Consider the following 21,125-nt stretch of genomic DNA (forward strand, 5'->3'; position numbering starts at 1 on the left):
AGTAGGACAAAAATTTAGTAGCTTAATTATACTTCATTTATCGACCTCCTCGACAGTTTGAGCAAGAGCACTGTCGCTGTTGTGGAAGTCCCCGTAAATTTCCCCCGTTTGGTGGTCCTGCGCGCTGTTGTTGCATCACTGCAGCGTGGTCAACACGTCCGGAAGAAGTGACTGGCTGAAAGGAAACCACATTGAGCGGCGTCTCGCCCGGCTGCATTTGACCAGATTGACCTCCAAAGGATACCTTCAGCTGTCGATTTCCATTTCCTGGATCACCAGACGGGACCATGCTCACTTTCATACCCTGTGAAAATAAGGTTAGATTATTCAAATTTTAGTTCTTATCTGCGATTTAAAAATTTGAATCTCACATTCATTCCAGTCTTGCCCAAAATGTCTTCCCAGCTCAGCGGAATATATTTCACTCCAGGATTCCCTTCCATACCGGCCTCTTGGCGACTCCCCTGGGTTGGCTGGTTTCCGGCGGAGGCGAGTTGTGCGGCAGAAATATTGACGTTGATGGGGGCGGGTCCAGGTCCAACGTTTTCACAGAATGCATTTGGAGCGGCACGACCTCGCGGTGGGGCACAAGTTGCATTGTTCCGACTGAGCATCTGCATTTGCATCTGGGTCGACGGGGTGGCCGCCGGTCCACCGAATCCTTGACGGGGTCGACAACAGTTGGCGGTTCGCCCGACTTGTTGACGTTGGCGAGACGCCATGGTCGGTTGGCTGTAGCCCGTCCCTCCGTATGTGCCCTGTTGTTGTTGTTGTGAGTATCCCATCATGTTTGGCTAGAGAAGAGAAGGGTAAAGTCGAATAAGTTCTGATCTGATAAGTTCTTATACTTACCAGAGAAGCGTAGGAATCAAAGCCACGCTGAGTCCCTCTTGGGTAAATTCCAGTGCAAGAGTTTGAGGGGTTCGCCATCGTTCGTCCGGATCGGTTGTAATTGTTCATTGTTGAGTTTGATGAAGGTGTGTGGTGTTGCGAGTAGATGCAAAAATGGGTGAAAAGTTTTATTACGACGTGTGACGACAAAACAAAATTAGGAGACGAATTACAAATTCGGGCGAAAAGTGGGACTGGTGAAAAAATTCGTCATTATAAAAATATCATTCAAATGATGAGATGAAGGTTGTTGAAGCAACGGAATCCTTATGAAAATAAAATGCAAATGATTTTATAAGGTTAGTAGTGTCCAATGAATATCTTTAATAAATGTTCAGCTCGCCGGATATAACAAACAACAATAACATATTAGAAAATTTGAAAACCCAACAAATGCGAAAATTAGTATCAAAGTAGTGGCAGGCGTATATTTTTTGGAATTAATTTGACAGAAATTATGCGTCAGATGGCATCCATTTCCGGTTTAGATTTTATTAAAAGCAGCAATGTCCACACTTTGAACCTGTAAAAAATTACATGAAATGATATACAATACATTTATTGCAATTCATTCGTTCATTCAATTGCGAGTATGCATAAGTATCTTAATCTTACGAAATCTTCGAATTCTTGGATTTTTTCGACCAAGTCGTCGATAGAGACTTTCTCATCTTCGACAACGGTGGCGATTTGGAGTTTCATGATTCCATACCCAACAGGGACAAGCTTTGAGACACCCCAGAGGAGTCCATCCATCACGATCGTGCGTACAGCTTTCTCCAACTCCTTCATGTCAGTCTCATCTAGAAAATAATACAATCCAAATTCCATTCAATATTTAGCTACTCATAAGAAACACGTCATAATTGCGAATTATTTTAAAGTTCACTCACCATCCCACGGCTTTACATCCAGAATAACATTGGACTTGGCAATAACACCTGGCTTCGCGGATTTCTTAGCAGCATACTCGGCAAGACGTGATTCCTTGATTTTTGCTGCCTCCTCATCCTCCTCCTCGTCAGAGCCGAAGAGGTCGACATCATCCTCGCCGTCCTTGGGAGCAGGGGCGGATGGTTTCTTGGCCGAGTCGCCACCACCACCTCCAGAGGTCCCGTCCGTCAATCGGGTCTCGAGTCGGCTGACACGGTCCGTCAACTTGTTGACCTGTGCCTGGAGCACTTCGAGTTGTTGTTTCAAACGGAGGTTTTCTTCACGAATCATGGCGTCGTCTTCGGAAGGCAATACTCCACCTGAACAAGGAGAAGATGAAGAAGGTTTGGATGATCTAAGAAGTGAGGAGGCAATTTCGAGCCGAGCATTTGCAATTTGCTGTGATAAAGCTGACAGTCCGCAGGTATTTCCACCCTCGACGACATCCACATGCCCGTTACAGGTTTTGGCAACGGCCGGTGTGATGGTTTTGGGTATGGATGGTTTTATCGATGGCACGACGACGACGCCGCCGCCCGGCTCGGAGGGACATCCTCCGTCGCCGCCGCCGCTAGAGCCACCCCCACCGCGGCCTGCACATAGACAAAGAAGAAGGAGGGCAAATAGATAGGTATAGCTCCCATTATATGACAAAAGGCCCCAAAAACGATACAAGTAACATTATGTCAAAAAACATTATGAATTTTTGATAGCTATTTCATGGTAAGTTTGTCGTGTAAAACTTTTTTTTAATTAGCCGTAGTATTAATCTAGGTTCTTTTGCCCAGATAAGAATTTATCACTTTTAGCTACACAAATATACCATCAAATAAAAAATATTAGCAAACGCTTGAAACATCCAAAAATAATCATTTCAACAAAATTCCCAAATTACAGTACAAATAAAATTCTACCCACAAAAATACGATGACTAAAAGCAAGCTACGTTTTCCCCAAATTCATGTTGATTATGGTAAAATTAGTACTTTTAGTTTAAATGAAAATTATTATACCAGAAGCATCCCACCCTTTGAAGTCTAAAGCAACGCCTTGATAAGCAAATAATACAACTACGAACTAAAGTAAAACTAGTAAAAATAAATCTAAATATCTAAGATTCTTGTCAATACATTACATATGCAAATTGTTACTACTTATATACGACTACGATACATAGTTGTTGAACAAAACTAAAGAGAAACATGCTAGTGCTTGTATTTAATTTTAAACGTAAATTCATTAATTATTCACGTACGGTGCCCTAATTCGACAAGCAAAAAATTAGTGAAAATAAAGTGCACTAACTAAATATGAAATACTAAAATCAAAAATCAAAACCTTCATTTGAATCTACTTTTATTTAACTTCAAATTTGAAAAGTTGAGTGTAAACTGAAAGGTCAACTTTAAACTCATCAAAAAAACTTTTAAAAACAGACTTACTCAGAAATTCGTGATATCTGGTCTCGGCCGCAGCAAATTTAACCAAATCAGCAGTGAACTGTGTCAAACTGAAAATTTAAAACGACGATTTTAAAAATGCCTGTTAAATGCACAATGTATAACAGCGAATAAAGTAAGCAAATATATACTTTATACATATCTGTGAGTAACCAACCTGTCCACAAGTATTCCGCACTGGGCCATAAATTCAAAATTTCGAAAAATTAGTTTGGAAATTCCAAATTTTAGGAAATTAAATGGACAGTATGTCTACCCTCGTTCACAGCATGCGGCAAAAAGGCCGAGGCATGGTTTAAACATTCCCATCATTACACGAATCAAAATCAAGGGGCGTAAATTTTATGGATTTTTGTTCAAATTTTTTAAACTAAGAAAAATGTTTAAAAAATGAAAACTTATCAAATGTAAACAGGAATGTAAACAAATTTGATAATTTCAAAATTTTGGAAAAATTGATACTGTCTACGGAATAAGTTAATCACGTGGTTTGCAATCTAGAATTTGTGGGTATTTGAGAAATTGGGCAGATCAAGTTCTCGTCTCTGCTGCTGGCCATTTTTGTTCCGGCGAAAGTCCAATTTTTTAAAGAAATTCATTTTTTTCGAAACATTTTTCGAAATGGGCTGGGGTGAGTATCCGGCAGAGTACAATGCAAAGGTGCACGGACCATACGATCCGGCCCGGTGGTATGGAAAGCGTAAGTTATTTATTCATTATTAATTTTGAATTTTGAGTTTAAAGAGTGATGTAAAAATAAGTAAATTGAAATTTTAATATTGTCGGTTTATTTACACTACAGCTGACACTGCCTTCAGCCAGGTCAAGATTGGAGAACTGCCTGCTTGGTTGGCGAGACGTAACAAGTCGCCGATGGCGTTGGGACAAGCAATTGGTCGTGGTGCGTAATTTATATTCAATAAAAATAATTGATAAAACTAAGGTGGAGTTTGCCGAATTTTATAATGTTAATTGGATAATATTAAAACGCAGCTTGGTGGCGGTGGAACCACAAATACACGTTCCCACTGAAAGCTGGAATTACTGGTCATGCTCAACTGACCGTTGGCTTGATGGCGTTCTTCTATTTCATTAATTACACGAAATACCGTAAGAGTCTTAATATTTACACACAATATTTTTATTGTTTTACTATTACATTTGTATAGCACGTATGTTTTGTATTTCTTTAGGTAAACACAGGTTCTACAAGTACCATTAAATCAACCTTGCTGTTGTTCAAGTCAATAAAATCAACGGCCGGCATCATAATGTAATTGGGACATAAAATCAGAACAAAATTCAAAAAGAAAGAAAATGAATTTAGCCATGGCGTAGTTAACAAACTGTAAGTGTAATTAAAAAATTGAGTTGTATCTATTGTAGGGAGGATATGCTTTCCGAAGTCATGTTTATGATATGAGGTCCTTATGAATCCTTTAAATTTTAGTAGTAAATAAATAATGTAAATGGCTATACATTAGTAGGGTTTCGAGTTTTATTTGTCAAACACATCATTTATAGTAATTAACATAATTGCATTAATTTATCGTAACTAAATTTAACAAGATATTTACGTCGTTTGCTATAGTCGATGATATATCAACATCACTAGAACTACAGAAGTATCACTGAGCGAGTGACTTTGTCATGCAATACAGGATGACAAAAAATAATAATTTTGTGACCAAACCACCGCTACTAAATAGTATAATAATATTTTATATGACTTAATCAACTAAATTTTAACTCTTCTTAACTGGTGGTGGTATTGACGGGTTATTTTGACTAGGATTACCAGGTATTGGTGGACTCGGTACTACTTGTAGGACTGTACTAGTAGTGTTTCCGGTCTGACTGCTATTTTTTTGTGGCGACGATTCCGCATCTGAGCCATCTTCTGGAATAATTAAATCTATAGCGCTCCAAACCCATCCTTTGACATAGGAGAACATGGACTTTTCTTCTTCTTCGTGATAATCATCCCTGTGGTGTTCCGGGATCTGCCTCTCATCATAAGGCCTTGGCGTGTAAGATACTTCCGGCATTTTCAATCTAAGGATTCGAACCAATTCGCGAATTTGAGCGTCCTGTTTTGCCGTCTCCATATAAAGGTCGCGTAAATCGTTTTGAATTTGAGACAATTCTGCAACCCGCTCTTCCTCCTTCTTCTCCTCTTTGCGGCTTGAACGTATATATTCGGCAACCAATATGCCTAGACACAAAAATATGGTAATTTGTAATGTAGTTCGTCAATAATGCAATATCACGTAAAATTAGTTATAAGCTTTTAGTTTACCGGCAGCTATTACGAATATGATTCCTTCGCCAAGTAATTCTGCCCCCAGTTCTATTGCTAACGCCTCGTTCAATTTAGGGATGTTGACAGGCTTTCCCAAATTCATAGACCACATTTTCATTTTGACTTCGGCCCAATGATAAACTGCACCAAGAACATGACTTTAATCAGTTTTATAACGAATAATTAAATTGTTTGTAAAGTAAGTCACTCACATTGAGCAGGAGGCATGCAGATATAGGTTCGAAAGAAGGGACTGCTTTTGGCTCTTCTCTTTACGACATTTGCCAATGGTTTGGATATCTGCTTGAGAACGAGTGCCCCCAACTTCGCCACTGGAAATGCCCCAACCACCATCTTTTGCGGCACTTTGAATACCTTGCACCTTGGTTAAGTTTTAAGCAAGCTTCGTTGCGACGATGAATCCTGTAAAGGTCAGATTTCTGGACTTTAATGAAATTGCAAAATAATTTAAATTCAATTCTCTAGAGGATTTAATTTTTAACAGCCTTAATCTTAAATACACAAATTTTCGTACCTTGATACCGTCCAAGGAGAAGCCTTTTTCCTTATCTACCACAATGGAACCTTATCTACGACCATAAATAAGGCATTGTGCGGTTAATGTTTGTTTTTATTTTCAAAACAAAAAACATTTTCTGTTTTTCCCTAAAAATCATTCACTCGATTCTCGATTGAATTGGAGTTGCTGCCAGAATTTTTCCATGAAACTGGGTGATGCGAGAACTTGCAGATCGAATAAAAGTCATTTTACATGAGAAATAATTGTCGCTAAATGATTTGCTGTAATTCATCATGGCGGATAAAATACATGGTTAGAAATATTTATGAAAATATGAAATTTATGGATGAATTTTCTTTGACGACAAATTAGCTTTAGAATTTAGGTTGGCAATTTAAACTGAAAGATTCAGATTCTCAACATATTCTCAAGTTGAAAATTAGAATTGAGTGGTTGGTCAATTAATCATTTGAAAGTAAAGATTTATTGAAAATTCGACTTATTTTTGGTTATAGATTACAAGGACTACTACACTGGTAGTAAGAAATCACTTTAGATGAGTCATTCATACCATTAATGTTAACTAATATACATGATCTACACATGATGCGTAGCATTTTCAAACAGAACACATACTTAATTATTCATACCTTAAAAGACAATAAAATAAGATAAATATAAAAAGCATAAAAAGTGAATATTCGGAAATGCAACAAAAAACATGGAATAGTTATCACTACTACTCGTCCGAATCTGATAACTCTACCACTTCACTCGTATTCTGTGCTTGGGGTGTGCTGGTCGATTTTTTGCTGTCCCCACCTCCCCCCGTCGACTGCTTCTTGGCCGTGTTAGTCTCCTTCTTCTTCTTCTGAGTTTGTCTATACTCTGTAATTAATTATTATAACGACCATCGCTCAATTAATCTGTCTGCAATTAAATGACATTGTTTATTAGAGTAGTATCACCACCTTGGAGAAGCCTTTCTAAAGTTTCTTTAAATTGAGGGAATTCCATATCGGTAAGGGCGTCCATTACATCGTTTGCATTCATAGTTTTCCTCCCTGCTTTTTGTGACATACTCGCCGCTATTGAAAGTATATAAATGCATTCATATTAAAAATATGCTCGTATTTATGTATGCAAGTAACATATGTAATTATTACGAACCTGTCGCCGTTGTGTAAAGAACGAACACTGAAGCTGCTTTTGAAATCGTCTTGCGGGTCTCCATCGACACGTTGATTCCGCTGGGTAGGGCATCATTTATCACACGGCTGACGGAGGCGACAGGTAAAGATAACTCTTCAGGTTTCTCTGCCATTTCAACTTAATTTTGGATGTGTACTTGTCGATCTGTAATGTATAAAGATTAGCTGTTGAAAATTTGAAAAATTTGGTTCAATATGATAATAGCCAACGCCCTGGTCGTAGATTGCAATTACAATGTAACAAATTTTACATCAAGTTCAAGATTGAAAATTAGTTATTTTAAGTAAGTAAGAAGTGTGACATAATGTCACTGACATTCAGTGTCAATTACCTACAGAGATTATTATGAAGAACCGGCGTATCTCAGAAACTATTTTTAAAGATGACCTCTTCACCTGATGAGTTAACTGAAGTTTACACCAATTAGTAATCAATTATATTTCTTAAATCAGGATAAAGTCAGACCAACACTGAAATTAACCGAACCATGAAACATGAAACAAAAAGTTGTAAAAAAAATATCCCACCCGCGCCACTACACCGAAAATGAGAATTTGCTATCCCTTATTAAAATTTAAAAGTCGCTATAATTAATGAATTAAAATATATAAAATAAAATGATAAACGACATAGATGCATGTAAAATATATAATAGTAAAATGATTATGATTGCACACCCGCAAAAGTCAATTGTTTAATTTACTGGTGAAAAATTTTGTATTCCATTTTTCATGAAAAGATCGCAAATACAAATATGAAATATGTACTTAGCTTGCATGCAAATTTAAAAAATCATGACTAACAAACATCTAGCAAATTATGAGACATAATTTTATATGCATATTAATTTTATTTTCTCATCCGATTTTGACTTCAACTATAACAAATAGTCCAATATATAGTAGTGTGCATATAATAATGACCATTCCATTGTGTAATCCGTGTGTTGTGTAATTCATAATTTGTGTGTTGAAATTATGAAATTTTATGAAATTCTCAGACTGGTGGATAAATAATATCAAAAGAATTATAGTAATAGCGATTAATTCAATCCATCAAACAGACGTATTTTGAATGCATTATGAAAGGATATTGTCATTTCCATCATAATAAAATTCAAATCATTGCTTGTTAGTAGTTGACTACACATTTTCTGTTTGTTATTATTGTTAATTATATTCATCTATCTAAATATTTATCTATTTACTTCTAGCGGTTGTGGTAAGTGACACAATCAAATAACACGTAATATAGTATTTTACACTGTAATTGTTAATTTTTAATTTTTCACACAAAAATTGGCGACGACGACATCAGTTTTCTCGCTTCAGACAGACATATTGTAGCAATGTGTAGAATATTGTCATTCACGCTAAATAATGTATTATACAAGTGAACCAATGAATGTTTTTTTCTGTAATATGTGTGTATGGTGTCTTTGGGTGGGCAGGGGGTGTATAGGTTTTGAACCTAAAAGAATTTTAGAATTTGGACATGTGTCGTCTCAAACTTTGAAGTAAAGTTGAGATTTTTTCTTAGTTGTTCATTCCTTAGCGGCTGCTCCTCTTCCTGTTGCGGCTGTTTTGTTCCTTGTCGGCCAAGAGGACAAGAATGTGCTTGAAGATTGAAGCCAAGTCCATAAAGAGGGTGAGAGAATGCCAAACGTAGTCTTTGTCGCCCATGCGGACTTTCTCCATGATCATTTGAGTGTCGTAGAGGATGAATGCTGACATAATGACGAGTCCAAGAATGAGTTGCATCTATAGTTTAAAAAAATTCTAAATTCTAATCTAATTTCCAACACATTTTTTGCTAAAGTTTGCTTGCTTTTGACTTGACTTACGTAGACGAAGGTAGGAGATCGGACAAAGATGTTGAGAATGGAAGCAAGAAGCATTGTCGACAAGATTGACAAGAGTGGTCCGCCAAGGGCCTACACAAAAAAAATCATTTCAATATTTTAAATCCTTTCTTATCCTATAGTTTTTGCTTAATTATTAGCGAGTTATACCAAATATTTCCCATCCGGAGCGATCAATGCGCTGATAGTGAAGCATGTGAAGATAACACACGTGTACATGAGGGCTGAAACCACAATGGAAGGTTCAAGATCCCACACTCGTTCGATCAAAGGTCCCGTGGACAGTCCTAACAATTGAGAGAGTAATTATAATTAACTATGGTTCTGTTCGCATGGTGGGTTATCAAAATAAAAATTAGTACCAACCAGTGCAAAGAGCAAACCCATTCAAGTACAAGAAGCGCATTCCATCATCCTTTCCTTCCGGGTTTCGCGAGAAGGCCATCATTGTGAGCAAAATTATCGAGCCCAACATGCTCAAAAGACCCCCCTCCCAAATTCCTAGTAATTAATTACAACAATTAAGTACCTCTGCCCTCCCCACTTTATAAAATTAATTTACCATTGCAGTGCGAGTATGCGCCCGCTGCTGCGACCAACGTCGATGATGCAATGCAGCCGTACACATTCTTCAAGTGGTTCCTCATTTGAGGCTCCCTACGAGTTAAAACAACCAAGCATTAATTAATTAACAAGTCAAATTAATAAAATATTACATATTACACAATTTAGTCTAGTCCAATCCAACTTACAGCTTATTGTTGATCATTGAACGGAAATTCTGTAGAGTCTCCATTTTTAAAATACAGAGATCAGGTTAAGTGACAGTGACTGCAAATATTACATATGGCCCAGTTAGTTAATTCCTCTTAAAAAGCATAAATATTGTCCTTAATTTAATTACCTGCTGGTTAGTTTTCCTTCAACTTTTAGTAAACCCCTCCCTCGTACTTTCAACTCGCGTTTTTCACGTCCTTCACCTTTCTCCTTTACCACAACAACAGTCTCGTAATTTTACCTTATCAACCTTATCAACCAAACCCTCTTTAATTGGAGAAATATTAAACAAAATTGTTCCAGAAGAATCAAATACAATACAACCAACGATGAAATGAGCTCAAGTGTGTAATAAGAGAAACTGATGTTTATAGCATTCGAGGATAGCCTCGGAATTGCGCACACACGATTTTGTACACGTCGCTTTAAGAGCCTTGTTAGGGAACGTGCTTAAATTATGTGGCAAAAAAATGCCGATTTTTCGGAACCCCCTTGTTAAGCGTTGCACCCCTCTTTTTAACATGTGGCGCAAATGGGCCTACCATTCATAACTTTTATTCTTATCCACTTCATCGCTAACATAATTTACGGACATCCCCTATTAGATTGTTTTTTATAGGACGTCACAAGACTATAGGGCAAAATTGTGCTGATCTAGGGGACTATGAGGCATATTGCAATGTAAACACGTAGAGTTAACCCTTTTTTAGCATTGGGCAAGCGATTCGAGTAGAATCGTGAACGTTCTCAATTCTCATGAAAACGGGATGGAATGGAACTTATAGCGTGTGTCTTATCATGAATTGGATGGATGGGTTAATTGACATTTTGCCATGTTCTCTCGAACCACTTAAGGAAATAATTAATTTTTCATACGTCAATTAATTAGATACTTTCGTTAGTTTTTAGTCGGTTCAACTGACGTTCAAGTATGCATGAGTTTGTGTAAAGGGGTTGTTTCTCAATTGTGTAAAGTAATATGGTGTGTGATGTGAATTGATGAAATGTTTATGATAAATGTATGAGAAATAGGCAGGCACGGAGTAGTTTACATAATTGGCGTGTTAAATAATAAATAGGGGTTGTCTTGTTGGTTTGTATTAGGGGAGAAATTTATTTGATTATGGAAAATGACTCATTATACAGGTATTGAATTGATAAATTGCATGTTTTATCAGTTTATGTAAAGTGAAGGATTTGAAGTGGTCAGTTCAGTGTAAGTAAATATTTTATATGATTATTTATTTGTTTATATAAAAGAAATCAAGAGATAAAAGAAATGTCATATAAGTGCGGATAGTTTAGTGCAAATATTGTGAATGCCAAAATAGATCAAACTTGATATTGCATATGTATTATTCTAGTAAATATATAATATTTATTTTAACTTTTTCACTGAAGAACATTTTACTGCTTGAACGTTTTAGATATTTGTATTTACACAAAAGTCAATTGATTGATTCCGGCTTCTACTACTGACTCAGAATTACTTCACCAAAAATTTGATTCCCGCTTCGTATCCCTACCATACTAATAGTATGGGAAGGATACCAGCGCGGGATGGAAAAGAAAGCAAGCTTCAAATATCGACAGATAGGAACAAATAAATGCGACAAAAACTGCGATGTAGAAAGTGAATTTATTTGCATTTTGTAATCTTTTACCCAATAGTTAAAGAATATTTCATGAAATTGAGTGATACATACGGAAGATTGTTTATCTATCTGGTTCATGAAACGGATTGATAACTCCTTATTTCTGGAATTGTCCAAAGGGTTTCATGGTAGGAAAAATTGTGTTAAATTTTTTCATGGGAGCAAATGTAGTCCAGCTTTTATTATTATTATTCCCCTGACCGAATCCGTGACCATTTTGTTGTTGTTGATTTTGATTTTGAAAACCATCATCGGCATTACTTTGAGATTGGGATGATGACTGCTGACCAAATGAGGATGACGAAACTGACGTTTCCCATTGCAAATTCCCATGTGACCCTTTCTGATGCATGGTCACGCTATTAGTCACCGTGCAATTTTCTGCCGCAACGTTTTGCATCACGACAAATACGATCGGAAGGGTGAAATTATTCGCTGGATCGGATGAAGAGTCCATGTAATCGAAAAATATGCTGTCACCATCCTCCGTTTGGAAACTTCCGGCGGAAACGCCGTCGATATACGTGACAAATATTTGCGACTGATAGAAACTTTTGGATGAATTTGGAATTGTATTTGTCGGTGAAGAATTTTTGATAAACGATCCAAATTTCTCTTTGAATAATTCCTCCCAAAGGATGTTCGGCGTGTTGAGGGGTTTAAATTTTGGTTTTGGTTCTTTTTCGATTAATTTTGGTGGAGTTGTTTGCGTATCTTTGTTGATTCTGAAGGCGATGCTTTGCGAAATGAGGACAAATATTACTGGAAATAAATATGCAAAAAAACTTATTATTTGAACCCAGTGCGTTATCTTTATGTCCTTATCCTTACTTACGTAATGTGAAAATCTTCCAGTTGCAGCAGAGAAATAAATTCATTTTCGAAAAATGTTTAGAATAATCTATATCCAATGCTTGGGTTTTAAATGACTGAATTTTTCAAATGTGTGGATGTATATAAGCTTCATTATTTGAATATTTTCAGATACGTATGTATGTATATATACCTGAAATCATGTATGATTTCTGACAATAAAAGTACTTCAAGCGTTGTCGTGATTGGCTTAACCTCGACTGCTAGTTAAGTTTAGGTGACAAATAAAGAACAAAAATAAAATTTCTCACGATTTTTGGACCATGATTGAAAATGAAGACAAAAGGTCTGACATCAAAGTGTTGACCAATAAATGCTGTACGTATTTATCTTGTTCCATGGTTGTTCCTAATATTTGGAAATGGAAGCCTTATCTTTACATTTGCATGCGAAATGAGAGATGACCCACCTATTTATCTTTAAATAAATAAACGCTTAACATAAATAATGCAAACGCATTCACAAAAATTCACTGAAATCTTGTATGATTATTCACGTAAGTTTATTATTAAAGCAATATTTGGTGATACGTTCATCACAAAACTGGACGTCAAAGAATCAAACCGATCAATGAAATCAGAATCTTTACCCCAGAAGGTGTTCGCCTTCTTGCAAAAAAATATTGTACAACTGCCCCATTAAAATGGAAACAAAAATCGACATGGAAAGTCATGATAATTCATCGGCAGTGCCAAATAATTACATTACATCACCGTAAGTTGTGAAATTGCAATTTTTTAGTTATACTAAAAAACGGAGAATACATATTTCAGTTAGTAGAATAGCAATAATTTCTCAAATTAAATTCAAATCTCAATATTTTCAGGAGTAATAATAGCAAAAAGTGCCCTTTTGAAGTAGGAGGTAGTAAAGATAAAGCTACTCGCTATTTCGCAGTCCCATCAAAAGATTGCATCGATGATAATCCAGCTACAACTGCTAAGCCACCATTGTCCCGATTTGATAAGTTAACTTCAAGCTGTGCAACTAGGCAAGTGAATAGCAATTTTTTGTTCATACTGCTCCATTTGCTATAAGAGTTCCAAGTGATCCGCGATTACATTAACCGAATCAGCCGAATTATTGTATTATGTACATCAGTTTATTTTTATTTTAGCGTCCAAATCATTCACTTTTGTGCCTGAATTTGAGAAAAAGAAAGATTTTTGCCAACGTAAAACAAACGGGTTTTAAATAATATAATAATTCGGCTAATGTAATCGCCGATCACTTGGAACTCTTATAGCAAACGGGACAGTTCTTACGTAAATTAAATTTAAATCTCAAGTTAATATCACTCACAATATTTTTGCAGATATCACCAATTGAAATCCGCCGTAACCTCCTTTTTCTCCCAGCATTACATACTTCTCGGTTACATTGTATTTTTCCTGCTTACCTCCATCCTGATTTACGTCGTGGTCAGTCAGTCATTTCGCGACCCTGAGCCTCTTCCTCACTTGCAGGGTAACAGTGGTCCAATTGAGAATGATAAAGGGAGTCAAATTTACACAAACTCTCAACAACCAATAATCGATCGAAACTTAATCACAAGCAATAATAACACTAATAATTTCATACCGCCATCATCTTCCGCATACAATACGAACATCAGCAATAAAAAACTTGCACCTCAAGAAGTAGTTTTGTATTCACAGATAGACCTGCGTTTCGTAACGGGGATGGTGCACACGATAATCGTGTCCAACCTGATGTCACCCGCGGTTCCGGCCCCGTCCGGCTTGTCGACAAACTGCTGCAGTTCCGTAAAAAATTTACTCCTCAAAGGTCCAATAAGTCAGGAATGGTTGCACTATTTGCTTAGTTCGCTTAAAAATGTGGAAATTATAGAGGTCGACGTTGATCAAGTGTCGTCGGCGTGGACGGCAACAAATAATAATAATAATAATAACTTGGCCATAGTAAAGGTACCCATGCTGAGGGAAATTTATGCCAAAAATGCGAGAAAAAGTGCTATTCTAGATTGGGGGTTTACTATTGAAATGCCAAATTTGAAGGTAATGTCGATAAACACGTCGTTCTTTGATGAGAAATCTTTCTCATGGTTTGAAGAATTGATGACGCAATGTCAAGATTCGATTGAACGAATCGAAATTACGGAGTCACATTTGTGCGATAAATGCGATTTGACTCGGTTACAATTTTCAAATTTAATGTACATGAAGATATCGAGGGCGGAAGAGGATGAGGATGATTTAACTGAGGAGGAGAAGGATTTAGGTGATGATAAAGGTGTTGGTCTTATCATTCCGGGCGAATTTGTGAAGAATCTTGGTGACAGTGATGGTTCAGATTAGTTGGGTCGATTTGCATATTATGAGAAGGACAAAGAGCATGAATAATTGTAAATTTTTATGATGGAAATTCGTACGAGGTTGGTAATAAGTTGTAAAATTTGTACAAAGTTCATAAATTAACTTAATGTAATTTTTTTCCAGTGGTACAATTAATAGTTTATTATTGACTTTGCTTACTTACTACTTAAGTCTAATCGTATCGAAATCCATCATTAACAAGACCACCATTCTTTTCTTTGGAAATATAATGACCATTCGTAGCATAACCGTTGGATGAGGAATCTTCCTTAGCGTCCGTCTTGCTTTTGTGGTAACTTCCATTACTCCTAAAGTGGCCCTCAGTAATAGGCTGCTTTGTTGTCGTAACCATCGACTTCAAGTCGATGCCGTTCGAATTGTGTTTAAAATCGTATTCCTTCTCGGTGCGGAATCTTCTGATAATGGAAACCAAGAGTGGATGGATATACTTATCTTGATCCTTGGAGAAGCGTTGGTATCCTGAAAAATTATGTACATGACGATGTCAGATAAATATTATAAAGTTGTCGGATACCCAAATAAGTGGGTGAAAATGGTGAAATATAAAAGTAAAATGGAGACACGAACCCGTTAGAATGCTGACAATTGATCCTACGACGATCGTGACGGTGCATCCGATCAAAGGATAGAGGAGGAACGATACCGTGTAAATCTTTTCTGGCCAAGGGCTGGGGAAAGTAATTTTTAATTAAATTAAATAATTTTTATACAGCTTAAAATAAGTGATACAAACTTTTTTAATTTTATAACTACTCAATATTAATGTAACACACTAACAATTTCTGTAATATAAAAATAATCAACAAAACTTACACATCACTTTCCACAAATTGAGCTGCATGTGTTTCACTTGAATTTAACATCGTGACCGCAGTTTGGTTAACTTTATCCCAAATTTCGGCAGAACAACCGTCCGTGGAAAACGGTAGCGTGGGGGTCCTGTGTTTTAGGAAGAAGGCCCCAAGACCTGTTATAAATAATATATTAATTAGCTAAAGATATGATAATTAATAACCAGTGAAATAATAAAGTTCAAATAAAAATCTAACAAATCCAAATTGTGACCGTGTGTCCCACAATCATTCCAACGATAGCACCATATTTATTCGTGAAAGGTAGCATGATTCCCATCAGGAAAACGGCCAAAAGTGGACCTGCCACTGAGCCGTTGAGGACCTATAATTAAATATAATTTAATTCGTCAATAATCAACTAATTAATAATTCATGTAATAATTACGATTGAAGCTGCAAGGACGCCGTCAAAGTTTGCAGCGAGAAATGCCATTGCGATAGCGAGGACGCCAAATATTAAGGCTGGAAAATTGTGGAAATATGAGTTATAATTCGATTTTGAATATGCACGTCAGAAATTACCAAGAAATTTTGACACCCTGCCCTGCTGGATGTCACCCATGTTGCTAAAATACTTTAATTTTGCCAAAAAGTCTTCAAATGTGACAGCCGTGACAGAATTGATACCGGATGAGACGGTGCTGTGAAGTTGAAACGGATTTCGTACTATGATTTTAATAGCTAAAATTAGCATATTAATTTCGTGTTACCTTAATGATGCCGAGAAAAGGCAGGCAATAAACAGTCCTAGTAAGCCACTCGTCGGGGATAAATACTCGAGAACGAAATGAGGAGCGATTTGATCGTTTCGCTTAATCAAACCTAAACTTATGGGGTCGCAGGTGGCGTAATTGGCAAAAATTACGACGCCAGCGATAGCAGCCAGACTTACGGTGAATACTACTAATGGTAGTGTGATGAAGAGTGTCCTGAAAAATTAAAATTTATTAGCATGAAAAAGTTGACATTTGACCGGAAATAAATATTTTTATGAATTACATTATCCCCTTTTTGAGCGTCTTCATACTGCAATATCGCTGGACAGCGGTTTGCTGACAACCACAAATGCTGAGGACCATGATAGCATGCCCGATGAAAATGTTGACTGAATTGAGACGCTCGAAGGGGTCGAGATGAAATCTTAAAAAAAAGAGGTTTACAAATTGTGAGATTTACAATTATATGCAAAATACTGAATTGTCGCACTTTAAAAACTGAATTCGCCCATGGTCACCCGCAATCTGAAAGACTTTGGAAAGTCCGCCGACTTGCATAATTCCGACGATAACTATTGCAAACATTCCGGCAAGCTGGACAGATAATTAGGTTCAGGTTAAGAGTTCGGTATTATGTCAATTGGTAATTTATCTTGTATCGAATTACCATAATGACCATTTGAAACACATCCGTCCAAACGACGGCACGCAAGCCCCCGATGCTTGTATACAACGCGCAAGAAAGGCCCATGGCTACTACGGCGATCCAAATAGGAAAATCTACGACAGCATTTAATGCCAGGGCTTGATGGAGGGAAAATGAGACTTTTATTTAGAAACCTATCCAATTAATTTGCATATTTATTTACGTAATCAAATACCTGGCGCAAACAGGACTACCCCCATGTACAAGGTAATCTGCGTAATAAAGGTTCCCGCAGCGAAAATTCGGACCGCTGGAGAATCGAATCTGTATTCGAGGTACTGGAGAAATCATGCAAATTAATTAATACGATTAATTTTTTCAAAATATGTTCTTATCATAAATATTTACCTCGTAAGCACTCGTGAGTTTTAAATTGTATAAAGTCGGCATGAAAATCCACGCTGCAATTGGAACTATTACCAACGAAGAGAATACCGTTTCGTACATGAGAGTTCCATACGAGTAGATTTCTCCAGCGTAACCTTGCAAGTAATAATTGTAGAAAGTTTTTAGTATGATTTTTTGAATAATGTAGGTAAATGTTTAATGTCATTAGATAAATACCTAGCACTAAAATTGGCGACATATATGTCGCAAGTAAACTCAGAGCGGTTGGAATTAAAGGCATACTCCTCCCCCTGAAGAAAAATTATACTTAATATGAAACCGGGTAATAAACAGGTAATTAATTACCCCACGAGTAGATCTGCATTGGTTTCCTGTTTTTTGAAAACCGCATAATACACGCCAATCGCCATTGAAATGATTAGCGTGCTTAAAAGGACTGCAAAACGGGAATTATGGATTATCAAAATCATTTTACTTATCAAAATTGATACTCACAATTATGCAAATATGTACATAATCTTACCAACATAGTCCATAATGGTGAAAGTGGCGAAAGACATGATTCCCTCAAAGAAAGTGCGTTATTGCGTAAACGAAACAAAAATCCTGCACTTTTAGACTGGTAACTCTTCAAAAGATAATCTATTGACTAAAATAATTGACAATACTTTTAACTCTTAGGTTTTTTAATCGTATTATAATTGACTCAATCTTCTGTAAACGAACCTACTCAGGTAAATGGGGCACGTTTCATGCATGATTCCTTTAACCGATTCAGACTCACTGACTCTGCTGGATCCATCCACACTTATTTACTTATCTGTAATAAGGTCACGCACTTTCAATTTCGATGTTAAGTTCATCCCAAAAACAAAACAAATCCAAAACAAATTCAGATAAGTATGCGGAGTAAATGCGTACATATTTTGACAAAATATTTACTGGGGAGATTTGTCCCGATAATGTTTAATTCAATATTTGTTTGTCACTTCTCGCCTCTGGATGGATTAAGGACAGGACAATCGTAGAACTAGTTTTTTCTACTTAAGTATTTACTTATTTGCAGATTAATTATGGATTCATGGTCATTCACGACGTTCAGTTACTATTTACTATATACATGTAGCTAGTGACATAATTCCCAAATATGTAATAAGTAGAATGCACTACGGGACAAAAATGTCTGCAACCGGTTATAGTCCTTCAATAAGATTTATCGTTGACGACAAGGCGAATACGTAAGTATTTATCGCAGATATTGATTTACAAGGATCAGAAGCAGTCTTTTTTTACTAATTATATGACTGAGATTTCCATTTTCTATTAAATTTTTGAAAATATATTTGCCAAAAATAATAAGACAATTTTTGTCGAGAAGAGAACGTAAGACATTTCATGTAAAAGAGGAACTGTTATTATAAACTTGTTTGCATTCATTTGACTGATTAATGACTTGAAAGGTAAATAAATACAAGTTTCTTGTCTTCGAAAGTATAGATTTTAACAGTAAAATTGCAACACTATGCAACAATGTATATCTCGTATGATAAACTGTTCAATGTTTTTGCAGGGTGGAAGGAATCGTTTTTGTTTCACATCACAAACAAATATCCTGCAGCAGAAATATAGGGCAATCTTTGCACATTGTTAAATATGTATTTTGCGAAACAAGATTTTTTTGATGGATGGTGAATTTAATGGAGTAAATAATAATGTCATGATGGATGGACACATCAAATTAAGTACACGTCTAGTCATAATTTTTTCATGTAACTTGAAATTCAAGATTTTTTGCAATAAACTTACTTTAAATATTGCCCTGGAGTGTATCGCAATTTTGCTATTTTTTCACTACACGCCTTAACTTACGACATAACGTAATTACAATAATTATACATGCACAGATAACCACTTGGCTGACACTTGCTACAAACTATTTAATTTTGGAACTTCACGCTGGTTAACTGATCGACCAAAAATATGCAATAATCACAATAACAATTTATTATTTGTAAGTAATGTAAATACAGTTACATAATTTATCCAGGTCAATACTACAAACACGGAGTCAGAATTACCGAGAATTACTGTACATATTATTGTTTTTGTTACAAATTGTTGTTGCTAAATAGACCACAATGAGACGAGGATTACGGCACAAACGATACTGACTGGATTAGATTGGATTGGATTTTGCATCAATTTTCCTCCAAAAAATTCTCAGACTTTTCCTACACTAAACACTTGACAAGTGGAGAGTGCTTTTAACTTTTAATTGGTTTCTTCGTTACTTCGCTTTTATTCGCTATTTAAATGACGAGTCTCACAGCTATTAGTTCACTTTTTCACACGAACCTAAGCGCAAACTTGACAAGAAGCTACAATTGGTCTCATCGTAACAAATAAATCTTTGCGTGGTATTGAGCAGCGGATTGGAATGTAAAATGAAATTATGGCATTGTCAGATATTGCAAACTATACGAAGAACATTGACACAGTTACAATTTGGCTATAGAAGAGTGGAGAATGTATGTATATGAAATGCAATTCCTGTTACCATCATCAAGATCAGGTAACAATTGAGATGTAAGTGAGGTACTACTGAATAATAGCGTGGAGTCTTTTTACCTACTTGGTCAGGCATCAAGATCAGATAGATTCGCGAAGGTAAATCAGAATCTCTGTACGTACATAATTGTAAAATAATACATATATCTATGAATGTATAGTAATTCTTATACTTTTACTTACTTCACCTGTTATTCTTTAACGTGAATGAGGATAGAAATTGTGCAGAATTGTATTACGATAAAACTTTAATTGGCGAAATTAACCTTTCAGTTTCTGCGAACGGATGCAGCTGGAGTGTGCAAAAAATTTATGTATTATTATTCTAGATATCATTGCAGTATACTAAATAAATGCTTTGACATAATATTTCGCATTGTTAGAGATCCATATTATTGTTGGGATAATGTTTTTGCGTAAGGGAATAGGATGTGGATTGTTATATGGTTTGAATTTGAATACTGGATGAAAATGAGGTTACTGTTTGATTTGATAGCAATTATTCATTTAATGTGTGTGTGTACTATGTTAACAATGAATCCCTTGTCTGGCACAATGGCAGATTTGGATGAAGTAAAACTGGGTTAATAATATAGTACTATTAACTATACTAGATTGTTTAGGAGAAATTTTGGAAAATGCGACAATAATCCAGACTAAATAATTACAGGAATTAATTGAAAATTCTCGTTTTTATATAACAGCGAAATTGTCAAATATCACAAATTGCCCTCAAAATTTTCAGCAATTATGTCTCAAGTTGGTTAACGAATAAAAATAGGACAAACTTGATCTCCACTTTGTGTAATTACGTTCCAGGAGACTTGCTCTAGTATATATTTTTTGCATTAAAAAATAATGAAACGCGACACGAACATGTTTCATAAAATAATAACGAGCAAAAATTTACTTACCTCAATATGATCCACCAATATGTAGTGCCATACTTGCCGAGGGAAGAAACAATACTGGACATCGAGCTAGTTTTGGTTTATGATGTGACCATAAATTTCGTTGTGCAAGGTAATTACATTGCTTCTCCCCAACAATGTTTAATTGGCAAATGTGCGCAAAAAATTTGCATGAATGAAT

The 21,125-nt window shown here is 36.0% G+C and overlaps 9 protein-coding genes and 2 long non-coding RNA genes across 15 annotated transcripts; 4 read left to right on the plus strand and 7 right to left on the minus strand.

The window, feature by feature from the left end:
- Positions 1-7: 7 nt before the first annotated feature.
- On the minus strand, positions 8-986 carry LOC110849013. Its single transcript, XM_022096388.2, has 3 exons — positions 853-986; positions 372-794; positions 8-304 (listed from the first exon to the last, which is right to left on the minus strand). The coding sequence occupies exons 1-3, from the start codon at positions 958-960 to the stop codon at positions 38-40; spliced, it is 798 nt and encodes a 265-aa protein (XP_021952080.1). The 5' UTR covers positions 961-986; the 3' UTR covers positions 8-37.
- Positions 180-1,338, plus strand: LOC118435182. Its single transcript, XR_004834561.1, has 2 exons — positions 180-317; positions 383-1,338. It is a non-coding gene; the product is annotated as an uncharacterized LOC118435182 (long non-coding RNA).
- Positions 1,196-3,590, minus strand: LOC110848126 (elongation factor 1-beta'). Its single transcript, XM_022095251.2, has 5 exons — positions 3,442-3,590; positions 3,267-3,334; positions 1,785-2,144; positions 1,507-1,694; positions 1,196-1,414 (listed from the first exon to the last, which is right to left on the minus strand). Exons 1-5 carry the CDS (start codon positions 3,468-3,470, stop codon positions 1,376-1,378), a joined length of 684 nt encoding a protein of 227 aa, XP_021950943.1. The 5' UTR covers positions 3,471-3,590; the 3' UTR covers positions 1,196-1,375.
- A 213-nt stretch (positions 3,591-3,803) lies between these two features.
- On the plus strand, positions 3,804-4,762 carry LOC110848878 (putative ATP synthase subunit f, mitochondrial). Its single transcript, XM_022096217.2, has 4 exons — positions 3,804-3,984; positions 4,087-4,185; positions 4,278-4,394; positions 4,478-4,762. The coding sequence occupies exons 1-4, from the start codon at positions 3,906-3,908 to the stop codon at positions 4,504-4,506; spliced, it is 324 nt and encodes a 107-aa protein (XP_021951909.1). The 5' UTR covers positions 3,804-3,905; the 3' UTR covers positions 4,507-4,762.
- A 6-nt stretch (positions 4,763-4,768) lies between these two features.
- On the minus strand, positions 4,769-6,294 carry LOC110848877 (putative OPA3-like protein CG13603). Its single transcript, XM_022096215.2, has 4 exons — positions 6,122-6,294; positions 5,799-6,009; positions 5,584-5,727; positions 4,769-5,499 (listed from the first exon to the last, which is right to left on the minus strand). Exons 2-4 carry the CDS (start codon positions 5,938-5,940, stop codon positions 5,030-5,032), a joined length of 756 nt encoding a protein of 251 aa, XP_021951907.1. The 5' UTR covers positions 5,941-6,009; positions 6,122-6,294; the 3' UTR covers positions 4,769-5,029.
- A 273-nt stretch (positions 6,295-6,567) lies between these two features.
- On the minus strand, positions 6,568-7,832 carry LOC110848791 (DNA polymerase epsilon subunit 3). 2 transcript variants are annotated; one of them, XM_022096112.2, is made up of 4 exons: positions 7,650-7,832; positions 7,277-7,462; positions 7,078-7,194; positions 6,568-6,994 (listed from the first exon to the last, which is right to left on the minus strand). In XM_022096112.2, the coding sequence occupies exons 2-4, from the start codon at positions 7,428-7,430 to the stop codon at positions 6,846-6,848; spliced, it is 420 nt and encodes a 139-aa protein (XP_021951804.1). In that variant the 5' UTR covers positions 7,431-7,462; positions 7,650-7,832; the 3' UTR covers positions 6,568-6,845. The 2 variants fall into 2 exon arrangements, with proteins under 2 accessions (XP_021951804.1, XP_021951805.1); XM_022096113.2 differs by having other exon boundaries at positions 7,654-7,831.
- Positions 7,833-8,138: 306 nt separating this feature from the next.
- Positions 8,139-10,345, minus strand: LOC110848936 (probable Bax inhibitor 1). The gene is made up of 7 exons (XM_022096299.2): positions 10,084-10,345; positions 9,932-10,010; positions 9,742-9,836; positions 9,546-9,680; positions 9,330-9,466; positions 9,162-9,251; positions 8,139-9,078 (listed from the first exon to the last, which is right to left on the minus strand). Exons 2-7 carry the CDS (start codon positions 9,973-9,975, stop codon positions 8,869-8,871), a joined length of 711 nt encoding a protein of 236 aa, XP_021951991.1. The 5' UTR covers positions 9,976-10,010; positions 10,084-10,345; the 3' UTR covers positions 8,139-8,868.
- Positions 10,346-11,309: 964 nt separating this feature from the next.
- LOC110848819 lies at positions 11,310-12,796 on the minus strand. Its single transcript, XM_022096141.2, has 2 exons — positions 12,447-12,796; positions 11,310-12,373 (listed from the first exon to the last, which is right to left on the minus strand). The coding sequence occupies exons 1-2, from the start codon at positions 12,487-12,489 to the stop codon at positions 11,709-11,711; spliced, it is 708 nt and encodes a 235-aa protein (XP_021951833.1). The 5' UTR covers positions 12,490-12,796; the 3' UTR covers positions 11,310-11,708.
- Positions 12,797-12,994: 198 nt separating this feature from the next.
- On the plus strand, positions 12,995-14,832 carry LOC110848699. Its single transcript, XM_022095973.2, has 3 exons — positions 12,995-13,198; positions 13,311-13,475; positions 13,800-14,832. Exons 1-3 carry the CDS (start codon positions 13,128-13,130, stop codon positions 14,800-14,802), a joined length of 1,239 nt encoding a protein of 412 aa, XP_021951665.1. The 5' UTR covers positions 12,995-13,127; the 3' UTR covers positions 14,803-14,832.
- Positions 14,833-14,929: 97 nt separating this feature from the next.
- LOC110848697 (sodium-coupled monocarboxylate transporter 1) lies at positions 14,930-21,072 on the minus strand. Of its 4 annotated transcripts, none has more exons than XM_022095972.2 (17): positions 20,948-21,072; positions 18,196-18,285; positions 17,989-18,114; positions 17,811-17,901; positions 17,682-17,755; positions 17,466-17,599; positions 17,293-17,395; positions 17,079-17,215; positions 16,902-17,005; positions 16,695-16,835; positions 16,406-16,624; positions 16,218-16,336; positions 16,081-16,157; positions 15,891-16,017; positions 15,655-15,808; positions 15,409-15,509; positions 14,930-15,300 (listed from the first exon to the last, which is right to left on the minus strand). In XM_022095972.2, the coding sequence occupies exons 3-17, from the start codon at positions 18,023-18,025 to the stop codon at positions 14,993-14,995; spliced, it is 1,926 nt and encodes a 641-aa protein (XP_021951664.1). In that variant the 5' UTR covers positions 18,026-18,114; positions 18,196-18,285; positions 20,948-21,072; the 3' UTR covers positions 14,930-14,992. The 4 variants fall into 4 exon arrangements, with proteins under 4 accessions (XP_021951664.1, XP_021951663.1, XP_035706618.1 ...); XM_022095971.2 differs by having other exon boundaries at positions 18,192-18,285; XM_035850725.1 differs by lacking the exon at positions 20,948-21,072 and adding an exon at positions 19,272-19,905.
- On the plus strand, positions 18,689-19,282 carry LOC118435193. Its single transcript, XR_004834590.1, has 2 exons — positions 18,689-18,925; positions 19,036-19,282. It is a non-coding gene; the product is annotated as an uncharacterized LOC118435193 (long non-coding RNA).
- Positions 21,073-21,125: the final 53 nt, after the last annotated feature.

This window comes from Folsomia candida, unplaced genomic scaffold, assembly GCF_002217175.1.
Source record: "Folsomia candida strain VU population unplaced genomic scaffold, ASM221717v1 Fcan01_Sc004, whole genome shotgun sequence".
NCBI lineage: Eukaryota > Metazoa > Arthropoda > Collembola > Entomobryomorpha > Isotomidae > Folsomia > Folsomia candida.

What these genes read in the sequence shown, in the direction of transcription:
- LOC110849013 (XM_022096388.2), bottom strand. Translation starts at nt 960, where the DNA reads ATGAACAATTACAACCGATCCGGACGAACGATGGCGAACCCCTCAAAC. An exon ending in TTGATTCCTACGCTTCTCTG is followed by an intron (nt 795 to 852) that starts GTAAGTATAAGA and finishes TCTCTTCTCTAG; the next exon opens with CCAAACATGATGGGATACTC. An exon ending in TGGGCAAGACTGGAATGAAT is followed by an intron (nt 305 to 371) that starts GTGAGATTCAAA and finishes TTATTTTCACAG; the next exon opens with GGTATGAAAGTGAGCATGGT.
- LOC110848126 (XM_022095251.2), bottom strand. Translation starts at nt 3,470, where the DNA reads ATGGCCCAGTGCGGAATACTTGTGGACAG. An exon ending in CAGATATCACGAATTTCTGA is followed by an intron (nt 2,145 to 3,266) that starts GTAAGTCTGTTT and finishes CTCCTTGTTCAG; the next exon opens with GTGGAGTATTGCCTTCCGAA. An exon ending in TCCAAGAATTCGAAGATTTC is followed by an intron (nt 1,415 to 1,506) that starts GTAAGATTAAGA and finishes AATTTTTTACAG; the next exon opens with GTTCAAAGTGTGGACATTGC.
- LOC110848878 (XM_022096217.2), top strand. Translation starts at nt 3,906, where the DNA reads ATGGGCTGGGGTGAGTATCCGGCAGAGTACAATGCAAAGGTGCACGGA. An exon ending in GGCCCGGTGGTATGGAAAGC is followed by an intron (nt 3,985 to 4,086) that starts GTAAGTTATTTA and finishes TTTACACTACAG; the next exon opens with CTGACACTGCCTTCAGCCAG. An exon ending in CATTAATTACACGAAATACC is followed by an intron (nt 4,395 to 4,477) that starts GTAAGAGTCTTA and finishes GTATTTCTTTAG; the next exon opens with GTAAACACAGGTTCTACAAG.
- LOC110848877 (XM_022096215.2), bottom strand. Translation starts at nt 5,940, where the DNA reads ATGGTGGTTGGGGCATTTCCAGTGGCGAAGTTGGGGGCACTCGTTCTC. An exon ending in CTGCATGCCTCCTGCTCAAT is followed by an intron (nt 5,728 to 5,798) that starts GTGAGTGACTTA and finishes TTCTTGGTGCAG; the next exon opens with TTTATCATTGGGCCGAAGTC. An exon ending in CATATTCGTAATAGCTGCCG is followed by an intron (nt 5,500 to 5,583) that starts GTAAACTAAAAG and finishes TTTTGTGTCTAG; the next exon opens with GCATATTGGTTGCCGAATAT.
- LOC110848791 (XM_022096112.2), bottom strand. Translation starts at nt 7,430, where the DNA reads ATGGCAGAGAAACCTGAAGAGTTATCTTTACCTGTCGCCTCCGTCAGC. An exon ending in TCTTTACACAACGGCGACAG is followed by an intron (nt 7,195 to 7,276) that starts GTTCGTAATAAT and finishes TACTTTCAATAG; the next exon opens with CGGCGAGTATGTCACAAAAA. An exon ending in TTTAGAAAGGCTTCTCCAAG is followed by an intron (nt 6,995 to 7,077) that starts GTGGTGATACTA and finishes AATTAATTACAG; the next exon opens with AGTATAGACAAACTCAGAAG.
- LOC110848936 (XM_022096299.2), bottom strand. Translation starts at nt 9,975, where the DNA reads ATGGAGACTCTACAGAATTTCCGTTCAATGATCAACAATAAGCT. An exon ending in TCAATGATCAACAATAAGCT is followed by an intron (nt 9,837 to 9,931) that starts GTAAGTTGGATT and finishes TTTAACTCGTAG; the next exon opens with GGAGCCTCAAATGAGGAACC. An exon ending in TGGGTTTGCTCTTTGCACTG is followed by an intron (nt 9,467 to 9,545) that starts GTTGGTACTAAT and finishes CTCAATTGTTAG; the next exon opens with GACTGTCCACGGGACCTTTG.
- LOC110848819 (XM_022096141.2), bottom strand. Translation starts at nt 12,489, where the DNA reads ATGAATTTATTTCTCTGCTGCAACTGGAAGATTTTCACATTAC. An exon ending in CTGGAAGATTTTCACATTAC is followed by an intron (nt 12,374 to 12,446) that starts GTAAGTAAGGAT and finishes ATTTATTTCCAG; the next exon opens with TAATATTTGTCCTCATTTCG.
- LOC110848699 (XM_022095973.2), top strand. Translation starts at nt 13,128, where the DNA reads ATGGAAACAAAAATCGACATGGAAAGTCATGATAATTCATCGGCAGTG. An exon ending in AATAATTACATTACATCACC is followed by an intron (nt 13,199 to 13,310) that starts GTAAGTTGTGAA and finishes CAATATTTTCAG; the next exon opens with GAGTAATAATAGCAAAAAGT. An exon ending in ACTTCAAGCTGTGCAACTAG is followed by an intron (nt 13,476 to 13,799) that starts GCAAGTGAATAG and finishes ATATTTTTGCAG; the next exon opens with ATATCACCAATTGAAATCCG.
- LOC110848697 (XM_022095972.2), bottom strand. Translation starts at nt 18,025, where the DNA reads ATGTCTTTCGCCACTTTCACCATTATGGACTATGTTG. An exon ending in AATGCAGATCTACTCGTGGG is followed by an intron (nt 17,756 to 17,810) that starts GTAATTAATTAC and finishes ATTTTTCTTCAG; the next exon opens with GGGGAGGAGTATGCCTTTAA. An exon ending in GGGCGAATTCAGTTTTTAAA is followed by an intron (nt 16,836 to 16,901) that starts GTGCGACAATTC and finishes CTTTTTTTTAAG; the next exon opens with ATTTCATCTCGACCCCTTCG.